The 16,764-nt window shown below is 42.8% G+C and overlaps 1 protein-coding gene across 1 annotated transcript in view; it reads left to right on the plus strand.

Moving 5' to 3' along the window:
• Positions 1-1,765: 1,765 nt before the first annotated feature.
• mecom (MDS1 and EVI1 complex locus) overlaps positions 1,766-16,764 on the plus strand; it is a 132,824-nt gene continuing 117,825 nt past the window's right edge. Inside the window, exon 1 of the mRNA XM_065960056.1 lies at positions 1,766-2,102. Coding sequence (XP_065816128.1) covers positions 2,066-2,102 — 37 coding nt within the window. The 5' untranslated portion in view covers positions 1,766-2,065. The remainder of the gene's footprint in view (positions 2,103-16,764) is intronic.

A 16,764-nucleotide genomic window follows, 5' to 3' on the forward strand; every position in this document is an offset into this window, starting at 1 on the left:
GGGAACAGAAGAGAGAGTTATTGCGGTGAATGACAACTGTTTCCATTTAGGCTAATTGAGCGCGCCGCCTGAAGCTCTCTCTCTCTCTCGCTCTCTCGCTCTCTGACTCTCATTCTCTCTCTCTCTCTCCCTCTCTCTCTCTCCTTCTCTCTCTATTTGTACCTACGCGCGGCGCGCCACCTTCCAAGGCGCGGTGTGAAAGCGCAACCCACTTAATTGTACCGTTTATGTCAATACAGTAGAGAGTAAAATAGAACCACCATAACATATCAGTTCTAACCTCTCTTAGCTCGGCTTGTTAAAGGAGGGATGGCTTTGCAGAGTTGCCCAGGTTAAGCTATGAATGAAACCTTTATTGCCCCGAGGGGAATTTGGCTTGCACCAAAAGCATATTTGAGTCGATCGAACATGTTTTGGTAGCCTATTGAATTTGCCTTGTGTTGCACGTGTGATCCACATTGTCATCATACGCCGTGTTTTAGTTTGGTAATCTCTGATATGATATTGTTTGTTTGTTTTTCATGGCATGATGTCACGACTTTAATCAGTTTCAACACACTTCGCGATCGATAGCTTGAGTTCACGACCCATTTAAGAGTTCATCTGCAAGGTCAGCATGATCTCATGCGGATCTAATTAATGACCAATTACTTTAATTATAAGTTGTCTCTGTTTGGGGACATGTAGCTCTATCTTTATATCAATGCTTGCTGATGTGTGAATGCAATTTAACTGGATTTTATTTTTTGGACTAAAACCTTAGTAGTGAAAAACAGAATCCAGCAACAAATCTCGATCTGCCTTATTTCTTTTTTTTTCTTTTTGTACATGTGGCTGGTGCTGTATTTTGCTGATATATGACTCAGTATCTAAATATGCCTCTATAAAATGTTTATGTGATAACAGCAGACGTTCAGCTTTTTTTATTGACTTTTAGTGCCTGGATACCATGCATTTATGACTGTGGCCTTTTTTCTTGAAATCTAAAGCAGCAAAAAAAAAAAAAAAAATCTACCTTAATATAACCTAACCGACCTCCCCTCCCTGCCCCCCTCCCAGTCCAAATATAAAAACACCCTCTTCAAGCGTACCAAGTGATGACATTTACGCACTGCAACGGACACATCTCAAATAGGCATTAATACTAAGCACTTAACATTAAAAATAATTTGTCAGCACAAAAAGAAAAAGGGGAAAAAAAAGAAGCTAGGCACTTTCATATTAGAGCTGTCAGTCGGCTGTCCGAGCGTGAGAGGGAGGGGTGGAATTGTCTTTCATTATCAGTGCTTGGGGAAAATTGTAAAAACATTTGAAAATATATTTTTGTGTCAATATGCAGCATCGTTGTTTCAGTGAACATTGATGAATAAGTCACATGTGACTTAATCTGAAGGAAAGGTGTGCAGTAAGGATGTAATTAATGTGAATCCGTGGTGCATTGCACTGCAAAAATATCCGTCTTTATCAACGCACTTTGTACTCCATTAAAAAATATTTTGTTTCTTTTCGTCAGAAACAGAGTCATAGTTCCAGTGAAAACGATTTAACTTCTTTGGAAATGTTTTGTTTAAAACGAGTATTGTTGCCATTCCCTGTTATATGACTAATACCTCTTTTTGTTTTTAAAGATCTGAAACAATCTTAAGTAGTCTACTTGCTGCTTGTGCATCTCATTACAAACTTTGCTCACGCGTTAAACAAACAACAAAGCTGAGTCTGCGGCTACAACAGCGTTTGGACACTTTTTACAGTGTGCCCCGCTTTCTCACTCAGCGATCGTTTCAAACGGTGACACGAGACGAGATGTCCACCACGATTCACGCGTCTGGACCAGATCAGGTTGATATCAAAGTGATAAATCGTCCCAAACTTTTTCTGGCACTTGCTGCCGGCAGATTTCAGGCTGTGCGCATGTGCGAAGGTGTCCTGACTGACAATGCTGGGGAGATAGCGCGTTTGGATTGAGAGAAACCCAGAGAAAAAGGACAGAGAAAAAAACAAACAAAAAGGAGGAAAAAAGATCCAAGAAAAAATCCAAACAAACCCACGCCGAGAGACTGGCACCATGAGGTCCAAAGGCAGGGCACGGAAACTAGCAACGAGTAGGTGCAACATCCATTTCTTTTTTTGTTCCTTCTTTAAACATGCCATCTTCTATTTCTAGAGACTGTCGCTTGCTATCACTGCGTTTATCAAGAGTTTCTCTTACGATTTATTTCTTCCAGTACACCCAAATCCTCACTGTCTGCTGTTAAGAGTGACAAAATCAAGATAGTCTCGCGAAGGAAAAAAAGAATCGCTGTCACGAGAGTAGGGTAAACTTTAAAGTTTGGTGAGCGACGTAAGAACTTTGTGCAGGGCGTCCGCTCCAGCTTTGGACATGCTGCTTGCATGTAGTGGGCGCTGTAGTTTATTGTAGTGGATTGTAGTCCTGTGAATCGGCAGTCGTGTTGCAGTTGCTTCACGCTGCTGCTGTGGGTTGCCGGTCACCTCAGTGTGCCGGGAGCAACTTGGAGAAAAAGGATGGAGAGAAATGTCGAGAAAACTGAGGATGTAGACAGGCATGTTTCAGGGAAGAGGAGCTTTGTGTGTTTGTTGATTTCAGTATGTTAGTCATGCTGATCGTTTCGAGCTCTTATTCGTGCGTAATGATTGTTTATTGTTTAATGATACGGCACCCTGACAAATATGATTCAGACTTTGACGTTTTAATTCTTCCGACGCAGGTAGGTCGAAGTTTGAAACATGTAAAAACAATGTACTTTTAGGAGTCAGTCTTCAGACTGTGCCAACTAAATTTATTACGGATAAAATAATAAGTTTAAACGTATTTCATTAAATTGGTTATAATATCGAAACACTCGTGTCATAAAATCGATTTAATTACTTGGACGCAATCAACTAGGATTTATGCAAGGAGCTGATTGATAAGGCTATTCATGCATTGATTTTCTCAATAAATGATTACAATCTTCTTTCTAAAGCTGCTGCACAAATATTTTTGCCTGGGTGTTAAGCTGCTTTGACTCTGAGGTTTACTTTGAATTTTTGTTGTTTTTTTTACAAACGCACATTGTTGATCTAAAATTATACTGCACGTGTTCTTTGCAGAAATAAAAGAAGGTTGAAACTGAGACGGGCCTGAAACACTGCGATAATTGCAAACATTTTAAAAGCGACATCATAATATGAGAGTCACATTCAGTTTGCTGACTCCTGTTTACATTTTATTTGTCTCGTGCTATTTTTTTTTTTTTACATACAAACACAGCTACAAATATATGGTGTAAAAGCTGCAACACATGCCTTAAATTATTTAACACCAATATGCAGCAGGTTGGGGATGTGTCTACATGCGGCCTATTCAAGTAACTTTATTCGTTTACACTGCCTATGTGTTTGTGAAGTTTGATGAATATAAGAAATGAATCCAGGCCTGTTTTTGTGTGATTTCATCGATTATTTGGAAATATTTAAACATTTTAAAAAGGACGTTTGTGCACACACGCACGCACACGCGCGCTCACAAACATTGTCATCTTAACAGGAAAGAAAACACTTGAATTTCTTCGTCACGGCCTTCCAGGTCTCTGTTGACTGTTACAAGCAACTAAGTTTCCAAGCAGAGTTTCGATAAAGGACACAGGCAGCAACTGCATCAACTTTTTCGACAGTCTGAGCAATCCGTCTTAACATTGCTGATATTTAAATGATGAATCATTCCTCTTTCTTAACGATTATTATTCTCAAAGTAAGAGACGAACGTTTCTACATCTAAAGTCAGACCGGGGGAATGTTCAGTGGTCCCCGGAGGAGCGGGTCCGCTCTGGCCTCCAGCCAGGTCTGCACAGTGTCAACAGTGAATATTTAAATTCCCAGACCCCTCATAAGAGCTCGGCTGGTAAATGCGTTCAGTGTGTGCCTCCCGCCTGGCTGTCCGGAGCAGTCGTGTTAAAACGGGCATGTACGGGGGCCTCTTTGCAGAGCAGTCGTGTGATAAAATAGGGGGTGGATGCAGCAATAGAGGAGGTGATGGAGAGGTGGTAAACGTAAGAGTGATTGATGGAGGTTGACTGATTAGTCCGCACGTCCAGATGTAATGCGGTGAGCCACAAAAACGCACCTCAGCTTCCCAACTAAGTATAGCCAAGGCGCATATAGGCCGCACCCCGCGGTGAATTGTGGGTTACAGAGGGATGAAGGAAGGGGGCTTTGATGCTCCACACTACCTTGGTGTTGGTCTAATTAAAGGACCGCTTAGCATATTTGCGTCTCAATAAAAAAAGGCCTTGATTATAACGTGTACGGAGGTCTTTTCTATATTGTTAGGAATGACTAAGGATTAATCAAACTCAATAAACTAACAGTGATCTTGTGATTGACAGACCTCTAGTTTGTTAATAGTGTTTAAAATGTTTCTAACATGGTAAAATAATGTAAAACTAAAGGAAAAGTTCTATTAAAATGCTTTGGAAGCTTTACAAGAAGCAATGGAGCATTTAAAGCTTTTAAATTCTTTCCCAAGGCACACACTACCATTTGTTTATCATTTTTCACTTTGACCGCACTATTTTGTCAGCCATCAATCATAGGGCTTTGCTGTCTCCAAAAGTGGGGCTCATTTTCCTTAATAGATTAATATGTTCAAAACGGACACCCCTGCTTTTGGCGCATCATCAGATACTGTTGGTGTGCGTGTGCCAGGGAGGGAGAGCGAGGGAGAGAGAGAGAGAGAGAGGCCTCGGTGTCACGCTGTCTGTCAGCGCCTCTCCTCTCCGCGGCTGAGAAGCGCGTCGTCCTCCTCACATTGTGCAATGGGCCATGCATCTCGCGTTTGTCTGGTGGAGCTCATTAAAACGGTTAATAGATCGGCCCATTTAAAAGGTGAGAGGGAGCGGGCCGGCGCGAGGAAAGTGAAATAGAGACCCCATTAAACAGCCCTTGTTGTCCCGGAGCGGTGCTCTTTGCACGGCGCTCCGCTTGGTGCCAAAGCTCCGCACACAAATGTCCCATATCTCCTTCCGTCATGGACAGGGTCAAGAATCACAGAGGCGCTATATGAAGAGATTAACTCTTATCTTCGTTCATGATTTTTTTTTTTTCAAGTTTTTATTAGTGCAAACATGAAACAGGCATTTAATTATTTTGTATATGCTCAATAAGAATTAAGTGCCGCTTCTTAAAAATAAGAGAAAGAACATCTTACTCAGTATTTCATGACCTTAGCCATTCTGTCTTGACAGAGTTGTCATTTATTTTAAAGGCTGAATAGAGGATTTATGTACTTACTGCGGACTTTTTTTGAGTTTTGGTTTGCTGTGTACATTGAAAGTTTGTACAATTCTTGAAGTGCGAGGGCTGCTTCAGAAGGGTGACTTGTAGTTTGTACTACAAAGCCTTGGATGCACACCAGCCATGTGATTAGAAGGGGAAAAACAGTGAAAACACATTTATTTACAAACAGTAGTTGATAACAGGAAAGCAGCTGCTTGTCAAATCAGGTGCAATGCATATCTAATCCTCACATACATAAAACCTTTATGGGTTTTTAAGCTATGTTCTCGGACACCGGTGTGTGTGTGTGTGTGTGTGTGTGTGTGTGTGTGTGTGTGTGTGTGTGTGTGTGTGTGTCTGTTTGTGAGGGTGTTTGGATATGGGATGGTGGGGTCGAATGTGACCCAGGCCCTCTCATCTATCAACGCCCCCATCTGTCTGACATGCCGTCCACTTTCCTCCTTTCCTATGATGGTAGAACCCCCCCCCCCCCCCCCCCTTTCAGAAAATGGCTCTTTTGGAAGGTCTGTGATGTTAATGAGTGGTCCGGGACTTGCTCTCAGGGCTACAAACAGAGAGCTGATGAGGTTAGTAGTTTGTTTATGTCCCGTTGTCACCTGCTTGAAGGATGGCCCTTGTCCCAAGCAACAAGAAAGCTTCCAGGCCTCGCCATGGGTCCCCTCTCTCAGGCCCTGACAGAGCGGCCTTGCCCCAAGGGCTTCTCTCCCCATCTCTACTCCCTCTTCTCAAATGCACTCCCTGCTTCCATCCACCTCGGTACATCATCTCAATGAGGAATTTTTATGATGCATAAAAGCTGAAACGTGTTCCTTTCTGAATCTTGCCCTTGTGGCATGTAAAAAAAAAAAAAAAAAAAAAAAGTGAAAGTGTGGAGCTGTTCTTTCATCATGTGTTGCACTAATGTAAGTGTATTCATGTTGACAGTGTGTGTGTGTGTGTGTGTGTGTGTGTGTGTGTGTGTGTGTGTGTGTGTTGTTGTTTAGGGGCTGTTGTGGCGCAGCGACCCAGACAGGGCAGTGTGGGAACACCAAGCGATGGATGGAGGGAGGGGAGGGAGGAAGGTTGGGTGTGCAGCAACATGTCAAGCCTGGGAACCGCTGTGTGTTTACCGCAGGGAAACCGTACCAACACAGAACAATGAGCGAGCCTTACCCCTTCTAAATAAAAAAAAGCATTACAGCTTTCTCCTCCCCCCCCCCCCCCCCCCCCAAAGGTCATGGAGTTAGAGATAGGGAGTCCACACAAAGCCTCCAGTCTGTCGGCAGTCCCGTCTGGCCCAGTGCGGTGCCAAGGCTGAGGTCATTATCAACTGCCCAGTCCCAAGCTAAGCATATTTTTATAGATTGTGTGTGTGTGTGTTTGCAGGGGAGGTTTTCTTCATGTGTGCACCAGCTGAGTGTGTGTTTGTGAGTTTTAGAGCAGGAAACAAAAGGCACTCGACAGAGTAAACATAGTAGGTGTCAGATGCGTGATGTGCCGCCATTTTCTCATCACATATTGCGCCGAGATAAATGACATTTTGCTGAGTTTCAAAGTAAACGCAGACATCAAACTGATTTGTGTGTCGTTATGATGTCTGAGGAGTTATAATGTCAACAGATTGCTGATGCTGCGGTCTGCGCGGGCTATTAATGAGGCGCCGTGACGCGGTCGCTCCTTCTGGCATGCTCTGAGAAGAGATGTCTGTTAGCTAATTAAAGAAAGTCAATCATTTTATACTCCAATCAATTACCTGAAGCAGGTGGTAGAAACCGGGCCCGACACTCTGGCCTCATGTCTCACAACCGCTAACTACACAAAGTCACTTTACTACATTGTTGAGTGCTTTTATTTGGACAAAGGATAAACAAGGAGGCATGATGTGAATTTATTCCGGCTGCCAATCTTTGTGGGATACGTTTGATTTCAGAATGCAGTCATGATGTTTTGTTTGAGTGTTAGTTGACTGACTGCAATATAATCATCATGATCTTTCTATTACTTAGTAACTCAATTTGACAAAAAAAATAAATATAAAAATTCCGGTTTCAGCTTAATTGTCTATTTTCAAAGACTCAAGCTCATTTTGGAGATCAATGCGAAGCTATACTGTAGAAGCATGTATTTGCTTATGGACTTTTTTGTTATCGCTGTCATTAAGGGCTGACACGGAGAACTGCTTTTGTTTTCGCCCTCACACACTGAAGAGAGCACTTGGCTATAAACAGGAATAACCAAACAATTGCCTTGTGAATGTGGTGATAACAGTGTGTTCCAGCTCTGCCGGGGGATCTCCCTGGGTGGAGCAGACTGGCCTGCGGGATGGAAGGAGTGAGTGAGTGAGTGAGTGAGTAAGTGAGTGAGTGAGTGAGAAATGGAGAGGAGGAAATGGGCCATCAGGTCATGCCCACCTGTAGCTGATAAGGGGAGGACGGGACAGAGCAGTCAGCTGTGTAAGTTTATGTGTTTTTGTGCTATGTGAGTGATTCCTGTACACCTTTCATCTCAGCCACAACACACACACACACACACACACACACACACACACACACACACACACACACACACAGACTCTCCGCCCTGAAGCTCATTAAGCAGTGACCTCTCACTCTCGCAGGCTGGGAGAGATGATGGGAGAAGCAGTGATCAAAGCTTTGGCCTTCCTGATGAAGTTTGCGCTGCACCACGTTTACCTGATTGGATCTGATAGCAGCTGTCTCGCCGGTGAAGCAGCTATGAAACAGTGACAGTTACAGTTAGATACCCGATATGACAAAGTCACGACAAAGCTGTGAATCCGTTATTTAAGGCAGTTAGCAACATATGTAGGTTAACTGTAAGGTAAGTAAGGTTAATAAACTGTAAAAAACAAAATGTATATGGTTGTATTTTTAATTTTGGGTGGAAGTTATTTTAGCACTTCTGTTGCTGAAATAGCTTCTATCAAGGATTTTTAAAAGCATTTGCAGAAATATTTTACAGTAGGAGTATCAAATATTTGTATATTATATATATATATATATATATATATATATATATATATAAAAAAAAAAATAGTATATATACTCAACTTCATTATTCTGGATGGAGAGTCATCTTCCAGCAAACTTGTACTTTTTTTAAGGTGGATCATCTTTCCAGCACCCTTCTTGTTCACTTCAGTCCTAATCCTATGTCTGTGAAAAGGAAACACCATGTCCCTTTCCTCTGAGCTCTGTGTTGATGACTTCCCCCCCGGTGTGTATGTGTGTGTGTGTGTTCGTATTAGCCATGCACCTTCTGTGTGTCTATACACGTGTGTTGTTGGTCAGCCAGGGTCGCAGCAGAGGAAAGAATGCGGCCGTGGAAAGGAATGCAGGGCTGATTAGTGCTGCTTACCTGTAAGTGAACTGGACGTGCCGGCGTGTGATGAGACCGAGGAAACAAGGGAACAATAGGACAGTAGAGATTCCTTTCCACGATGCATTCCAGCGATCCTGCAGAACTGGGCCCCCTGCTCGGAGCTTTGATGAACCCTTCTCTGGGCTTCCTGGGATTGTCGCTCCTCCACAAACACAAAAACATGAAGCGGCCGGTGAGCGGGGCCAGGGAAGAGAGAGCACGGCCCTCCTCAGGATGTCCTGTTTTGATTAGTGTTAGCATCCTAAATGCACCATTGAAATATTATTCTAACACGGTGAAGAGCTTAGCGGTGACACATCCACTTCTTTCCACTGTGTGACCTCCGAGGTCAGATACACTACAATGAGACCAGGAATCAAAGAGGTGCTGAGGAAATCATGTGAGGAAAATAAGAGGCGATAAAATGATAAGGAGAGGAATCAGAGCCTGTCTGCAGGTGGAAGTATGTCAGGCCAAATCTTTCAGAAGTTTCTAATAAATACCTGATAGTTTCTGGAATTACACAATGCTGGCGTTTCTAAGACTACAGTAGCTTTTTATGCGGATAACAGGAAGTGATAAATGGAGGAGGTGAGTTTTGCTTTCCGTGATGGAATGAGCAGACATATTTCTCCAGGAAAATATTACAAAAAAATTATATAGTTGTGATATTAGTGCTTTTTCATGGCATTAAAAAAAACAATTCAAAGCTAATAAGTGGCAGTCAACAGCTACTAATTAGGCTTAATTAACCTACTCTTTAATGAGACCATGTTACTTAAGGTTTAAAACCAGCCCAACAAAAAAAAAGTAGCTTTATTTTATATTAGCTAATTTCAGGTGGCTGAAATCCTGCATTAACTAAAGTTGTTTCCCTTGACGTATAAAAGTACCTTAGTTGTGTATTTGGAGCACCAGCTCTTACTCGCAGTGTCCTCATTCAGCGGCCCACACTACATCTTTTTGTGTCTCCTGTGGAATCAGAGAGCAGCGAAGCATTGCAGCATGGTTTGTTGTTTTGCTGCTGCTTGAGGGCTTTAGTTTGACAGGAGGGCACCACTTTGTTCACCTCAGTGTCCAGATAGGACCCCTAGGGGGCCTCTGGGCCTGGACGTCTCTGTCAGGGCTGTGGCAGGACTGGGGCAACCGGGGGCCCTGCTGCTCACTGGGTCAGTGGACAAGCTAATCGATTTTATCTCCGTTTCACACACCACGCCAAACCCCTACTGGCCTGATATTCACATGTTCACTGTTCAGAGGATTATACTCCTTGCATCTTCTGTCTCTCTTCTCTTCAAGTTTCTTTCACTTGCTCTCCCACCACATTTCTTGCTTTTCTCGTTTGTGTTTATTCTCCCTTTTTCTTCCATGTCTCTTTCACGCTTTATCTCCCTCCCTCTCTTTATCTCTCTTTCTCCCTTTATGAAGGGACATTTGAAATTTAGCCTCCATGCCCAATCTTGTGTTGGCGCTCCCGTTGCATGAGGCTGGTGGGTAGGCAGGCGGAGGCACCCTTTTTTTTTTTTTCCTCCTCTTTTTCAGCAGTTGGATGAAGCGTTGGAACAAGGGAACGAAAAGCTTTGGGAAAGGTCTGGAAACTTCCCATTCATCAGTGTAAGGAGATACTGCGCTGACAGTTAGCAGACGGCCGGCCAAGTACAACACGGGACAGCCGCGTGGGCCCGCTGCTCTGGGCTTCAACAGACAGACAGACAGAGGGAGAGCAGACCAAACACCCCACACATCTCTGTTCGAGGACAGAACATGTGTTAGCATTTAAAGGCATTTCTTCTGATCCTCTCGCATGGAGTGTGAACAGTAGAATAAGTGAATGATTATGGGTGCAATCATAACTAATATAGTAATAAAGAAGAGCAGGGGGCAGCAGAGTTTAGCACTGCAGACAAATAATGATTACATTCTGTTGTGTAAGTAGTGGAGCGAACTGTGGTTAGTTCTGTTATTTTCAGATTTGGCAGAATTTACATTTTTTTTCAACTTTACAAGGTCCTTAAAGCGAATTTGCTGCGCTTTGCTTGTATAGAAGTGATGCAAATGTAAACAGTGTGTCTTGAGTGTAAGATTCTGCATTTTCATCATTATTCTTAATGCTTTTTCTTCTTTCTTTTCTCTCATATTCTCTTGACACCCTGGGTAGCCTCATACACCCTGTCATTGGCCTGCTCTGGATCTTCTTGTCGGATTAGGCTACTTAAAGTTTTTTATTGACCTACTCTTGTATTGTAACTTCTAACAGAGATGATTCTTAATTTTTGTGATCATTTACGAGGACACACGTTTTCTAACATGGCTGCAGCTAGACTAAGCCTCCCTGCGGACTTTGAAATGACCTCTACCTGACTGTTGATAAGTTCCCTAATCGATAATCAGAAAAATATACAGAAAAATATCTACTGCTGAATAATAGTAAATACATTTGACTTGAACAGTTTCATTTAATTTATCATGTTCAATAAGTATTTCTACGCAGTAGTTTTGTTACCATTAACATAACCAAACAGCAGCTTTCAGTTATGTGAAATAGTCGCACTTTGGTTAAGTCTGGGCATCGAGCTGGTTAGATTCAGGAAATTACTGTGTTGTTTGTTATATGATATGCCCACTTGGTTTCACATGGACACAGTCGATTCAATGGTGCAGTGACGTTGATTATGCTCACTGAAGCATACACATACAGTGCCATTTCTCGCCATGCCAACCCAGGCCAAATCCTGCTTTTTTTTTTTATCTAGAGTCCAATCTCCTTAGCCCATCGTACACTCCCTCTCTCCAATCCTTCTCATACGCCTCTGCAGCAGGGATAGAATCCATGCATACCCTCAGGAGAAAGTAATACAATCATGAGAGTGAAGATTTATATGCACCCATAATGCACCTACAGACGTTTGAATATTTATCCATCCTTAGAGGAAATTTGGACTCACATACGTGAACATCCACCTGTGCAGACTGAGTAGAACCGGACAGACCATTGGGAGGGCAGAGAAGGGTGGGACACTGCAGGTGCGGGTCTGTGTCTTTCTGCCCAGCTATCAATCGCTGCCATCTGACAGTTCAATCTACGAGGGGCCGAGCGGAGCAGCCGGCTGGCTACCAGGGCAGGTCATTACTGAGCATGGAGGCAGCCAATCGCATCAGCGATCAATGACAAAAGCAGGAGAAGGGGAGAGTGCAAAAAAAAAAAAAAGTGAGGGAGAAGTAGAAGGGAGGCAGGGTTGAGAGAGACAGAGTGAGAGAGGCAATGAAGACGCAGAGATGTAGGGAAGAGGAGGGGGTACAGCAGGATAAAAGTAGTTATGCTGCTGAAGGTCAGTTCTCAGCTGTGGAGTGGATGACAAACAGGCTGTCAGCTGCTAAGAAATGGAGATATGCATCTGATGCAGCAAATCAAGAAATACGGCCTCCTGCATGTGCGTGCACATAGATGCACGCAGACACAGTCACTGCCATAGCAGCGTGATTGAGAATGCAGCGAGGGGATTTTAGTGTGAGCTATTGTTTTATGAATTCCATATACAAGGTGTTGGCAGTCCGCACCGCCCTTTTAGTGGTCAGTTCAGGCTGCGCTGCAGTAAAAGTAATGACTGGCTGTGAATAAAAAAAAAAATTCAGTTCATGAAAACGCCACAACTCCCCTGTGGCTCCGCCTCCGCCTCCGCTGCCCACCACGGTACCACGGGAACAGCTGCCACGGTGAGGTCCGTCCAGTGGTGTTTACCCAGCCCCAAGAAAGTCAAACACAGAGGGAATTCCAGACGCTTTTTCTGACATTTATTATATTTCATAACCAAGTGGATGTCATTTTCACTTTCTCACCAATGTTTTCCCTCAAACTTTTAAAAAATGTCCCCCACCCCCTCATTATTGAAAAGGGGATGAATTGATGTTGTGGGAGACAGTATTTGGCCAGAGCTCTGGTCAAAAAAACAAAACTGAATGATCTCTCTTTTCTCCCTAGAGGCCTAGAATAGCAGGACCGGTCGTTTATCCTGCGTTATCTCTCAGCAGATCCACAGACACATACACACCCCCACACACACACACACACACACACACACAGACCCAAAATACGCACACACCATCGCAGCATGGACACCACTGAGTGATGATGAGTCATTACAGAGAGTGTGCCCTTCGACCTCCTCCAGTCTTTATGGATCACTCTCTGGCAGAATCATATTCCCTAATGCCAAGTTCCTGTCCATCTGCCTGCCTGTCTGTCAGGCAGTCAGGCCCCTTAGTGTCTCTCTCTGTTCTCTCACTCTCATTCTCTCTCTCACTTTCTCTCCGTCCCCTGAGTTTCACACACCAGTTCATCCCAGACATCGCTGTCTCTGTTTATTTGAATAACATACAGGAACATATCCCCCCTTACTGAATGTTTGAATCTTGATACTTGTACATGTATTCCGTAGTGAGAATAACGGACTTAAGTGTTGATTTGTTCTAAGATGGTTTTTAGATGAATTGGGCAAGGTAGAGAGTTATTGAAGGGTGTGGTAGTTTGAAAGATGAATTACATCTATTCCCTTTAACCTTCCATGTACTCCAATGTTGAGATTGGCATGCATGAACAATATAGTTGAATTCACAGTAATCTAATACCTTTTCTTTTCTTTTTTTTTACTCTTAAACGTTTTCCCTTCGTCTATTTCCTGACTTGCATACTGTCGTTGGTAATTCCTGCACAGAGGAGCAGAGCAGCGAGGGGAAAGCAGAGCGAAGGAGTCAGCTTGTATTTTCTACACATCCTTTTCTTCTTTTCTATGTTCCTTTGCTAATCCAATACTATCACTATGCCAGGGCTGTTCAGCGTGGATCAGGCCGCTGTTATGTTTATTGTGGGTGCTCGCATTTGATCCTTTTTCTCCGCAAATTCAATTTGTTCGACCTGATTTGATCAGTTGCAGCAGCACAGTTGCGTGCAGGCAGAAGCAGATAAAACCTTCAATAAATATAGGAGTTAAAATGTTTGTTTTTTTTGCATCTGTGAGAGGGGAAACTCTATTACAGGTGTGCTGGACCACGGGGGCCCTGCCGCCTCTGATGAAATGCTCTGTGGTTGTTAATGCAATTCTGATTTGGCCTAGCCTGGAGACTAGCCACCTCTGGGGGTTTCAAACTGGCTTTGAAAGGAAGAAAACAAAGTCAGGATCTAAACTGTACAAATTACATTGGTGGAAACTTTTAAGGGCACTTTCTGATGTAACATAGTAATGTCGTCCGGGGCAACAGAGACTATCCTTATGGTCATGTTTTTGTGGAATAAGCATTGGATGTATGTGCTGTTCATGCAACTTCAGAGTAAGCTGGTGCTCCTGTACTGTCACTGACACATACAGTACATTGTTTTCCTTCAACAGTGAGCAGACCATATAGCAGTATATAGCAGGTGGGAAAAGGCATTGGAAACATGACAGCCAATGAAAACAAGTAGAAACATCTCAGTTGGACTTATGGCTTAAGGTTTTCTGTTAAGAGAAGAGCAGGGGGATCCATAGGGTTTGGTTCCAATTCAGTTTCTCTTACGACAAGAACACGTCTGACATGTGTTGACAACTCGCTGAAATCGTTGCAGTGCACGGTGCCAAAATCCACTACTGACAAAGCTAGGCTTTCATCCCGCAGCTTGAACCAGATGTGTTAGGTCTATAGCGACAGTAACAGCAGAAAACAATTGCAATTATTATTACTAAAGGTAGTATTTAGGGCAAAATATGTTAATTTCTCTTTAATTGATTGTCACAATGACAGATGCCACATGCTGCCCCCACTGACCACATTCGAGATAAAGCTGTAATTGTATAGCCAATATCTAATTATCACCATTACACTATTAAGAAAGGCATCGTTACAATTTGTTTTTTGAACTGCCTCTTCTCTTTTCAGCATTAAGACAAATGTCTACCTTGGTTTTATTTTATGATTATTCACACTCACTTAAAAGGCAAAATTCAGCACATACGTAGCCAGATTTACACACCTTTGAAAATCCGGCTGGACTTGCTAAAAGAGAGACCAATTGTATCCCCTTCTGGGCTCAGAGTCACAGGGTGCATGCTAGCTGTCACACCGTCAGCCAGCCTAGCGCCCCACAGATCAAGTACAGGTATGATTTATGTCCTCTGTCCCAGCCTTCACACTGCATGTTCTCTTGCATTCAAGCTTTTGGCCAAATCCAACAGCAGTAGTAATTTGTCTCCTTACATGTGTAGGAGGTGAGGGGCGAAGGTCAGCCAAATGAAAATGACCAGACCTGACTTAATTGTTGTATCTATTTGTGGTTCGAGACAGGATGTCTGTGCACGTCTGTCTATTTGTCCATCTGTCTCGCTTCTGTCTTGGCGCCATGTTTTGTGTCATTGCATTGAGACCCTCCTGCTGCAGTGAGACGTTATGGCCACTGATCTGATCCAGCAGTAGTGCAGGGTTCACTCAAGAGATCTGTCGGAGCCAGATAGTATCATTATCACAACACACAGCCTGATGGAAAAAGGTTTGCTTTGGTTTCTCTTGTCGTTTCCTGATTCATCAAACTCACATAGCTCTATACAAAAATAATACCTCATTGATGAATGTGAAATTATCATTTCTAACCCGTATTTTTTTTTAAAGCAAAACAAATACACTTAAAAAGGGGACACCTTTTTTTTCTTGGTTGCCAGCTTAGCACATCTGACAAGGTTAATCCTGCAAATAGTGGAGAGAAATGCTTCCTGTGTGTGATTACATTTATCATGTATAATTAGGAAGTTCTGCTCTGTCTACACATGATGACCTCTGACCCTGACTGTGACAGTTGCAGGCTGGTGTTGCCAGACACCCAAATGTGCTGCTCAGGTCATGCTGCCCAACTAAGTCTGGTTTCCGCTGTGGGATCAAATGTCTTTCGATTGCCATTTTTTTTTCTAAGCCGTTTCAATTAGGGAAACAAATCTCGGATTCTTTGGTTTACACTGAGACAATCTTTTAGATTGACCGCAATTTCAGACAAATTAGAGATACAAAAATGTAACTTTACATGGATGTAAATTGGCAATATGTACTACTTTGCATAGGTAATTTTAGGTCAAAGTTGTGATTTTACCCATAATGGTTGCAGAAACAAAATGTGTATTCAAGTTTTTTTTTTACAGATATTTGATAGATAGCATGATACCAGCGATGCATGCTACATGACCTGTATGTCCCTCACAATATTTATCTTGGATGGGAAAAATCAACAGAAAAAGACAGAGAAATGCAGAATTTAATCCTTATTTATTTAAACCAGTATCTCCTTCCGTGGCTTTTACAGTGAACATAAATGATATACAGTGATTTTTTAGTTGCTCTTTATTGAGTCAATAGGGAAATCATCTTGCCTGCATTAGCATGCTTACCATGTTTGGTGTATGAAACACAACAAACTTTATGTTTTCCGGCCTCTTTGTTTCCTATAGTTTTCAAATCATTCAACCCCTCTGTTCGGCTTAAACTTTCTTATTCCCTTGTTTTCCTTTATCTTCCTTCCCAATGCTTTGCCATTTGTTCTTCCTTTTTTCTTCATGCTTGTACCTTTTTTGTGTTATAATTCCCACCTATTATTTCTTTCCTGAGCCCTCATTAGTCATGTCGCTGTCAGCCGCCATCTGCAAACACACACATGCACACACACACATCACATACACATTTACACAGCCATACGTATTCCTGCACATGCACAGGTATGGAAGTCATCAAGGCAAGGTCAAAGGTCTCCCTCATTACCCAGCTCCAGTGAAAACTTTTGGTGTGTTTTATGCACTGGTATCAGAGAACAGGGTAGAGGGAAATGAGCTGAGGAAGGGGGGGGGGGGCAAGGGTGAAGAAAAAAAAGCACAATAATGATGAAGACTGATGTGATTTTAGGAGGAAATAGGAGAGGAGAGCAGGAGAGAAGGATAAGACAGAAAGACCTCTTCTTTGTCCGCCCGGTCTACTACATTTACCTTACCTGTGAACCAAATATCTGAATCAAAACAAGGAAGTTGTGGTGAGGTAGAGGATTATTTTGGGGGTTGAACTGAGCTCAGAGGACATGAGAGAAAGTGCCCTAACCTCGGATGC

Source organism: Labrus bergylta, chromosome 11 (genome assembly GCF_963930695.1).
Source record: "Labrus bergylta chromosome 11, fLabBer1.1, whole genome shotgun sequence".
NCBI lineage: Eukaryota > Metazoa > Chordata > Actinopteri > Labriformes > Labridae > Labrus > Labrus bergylta.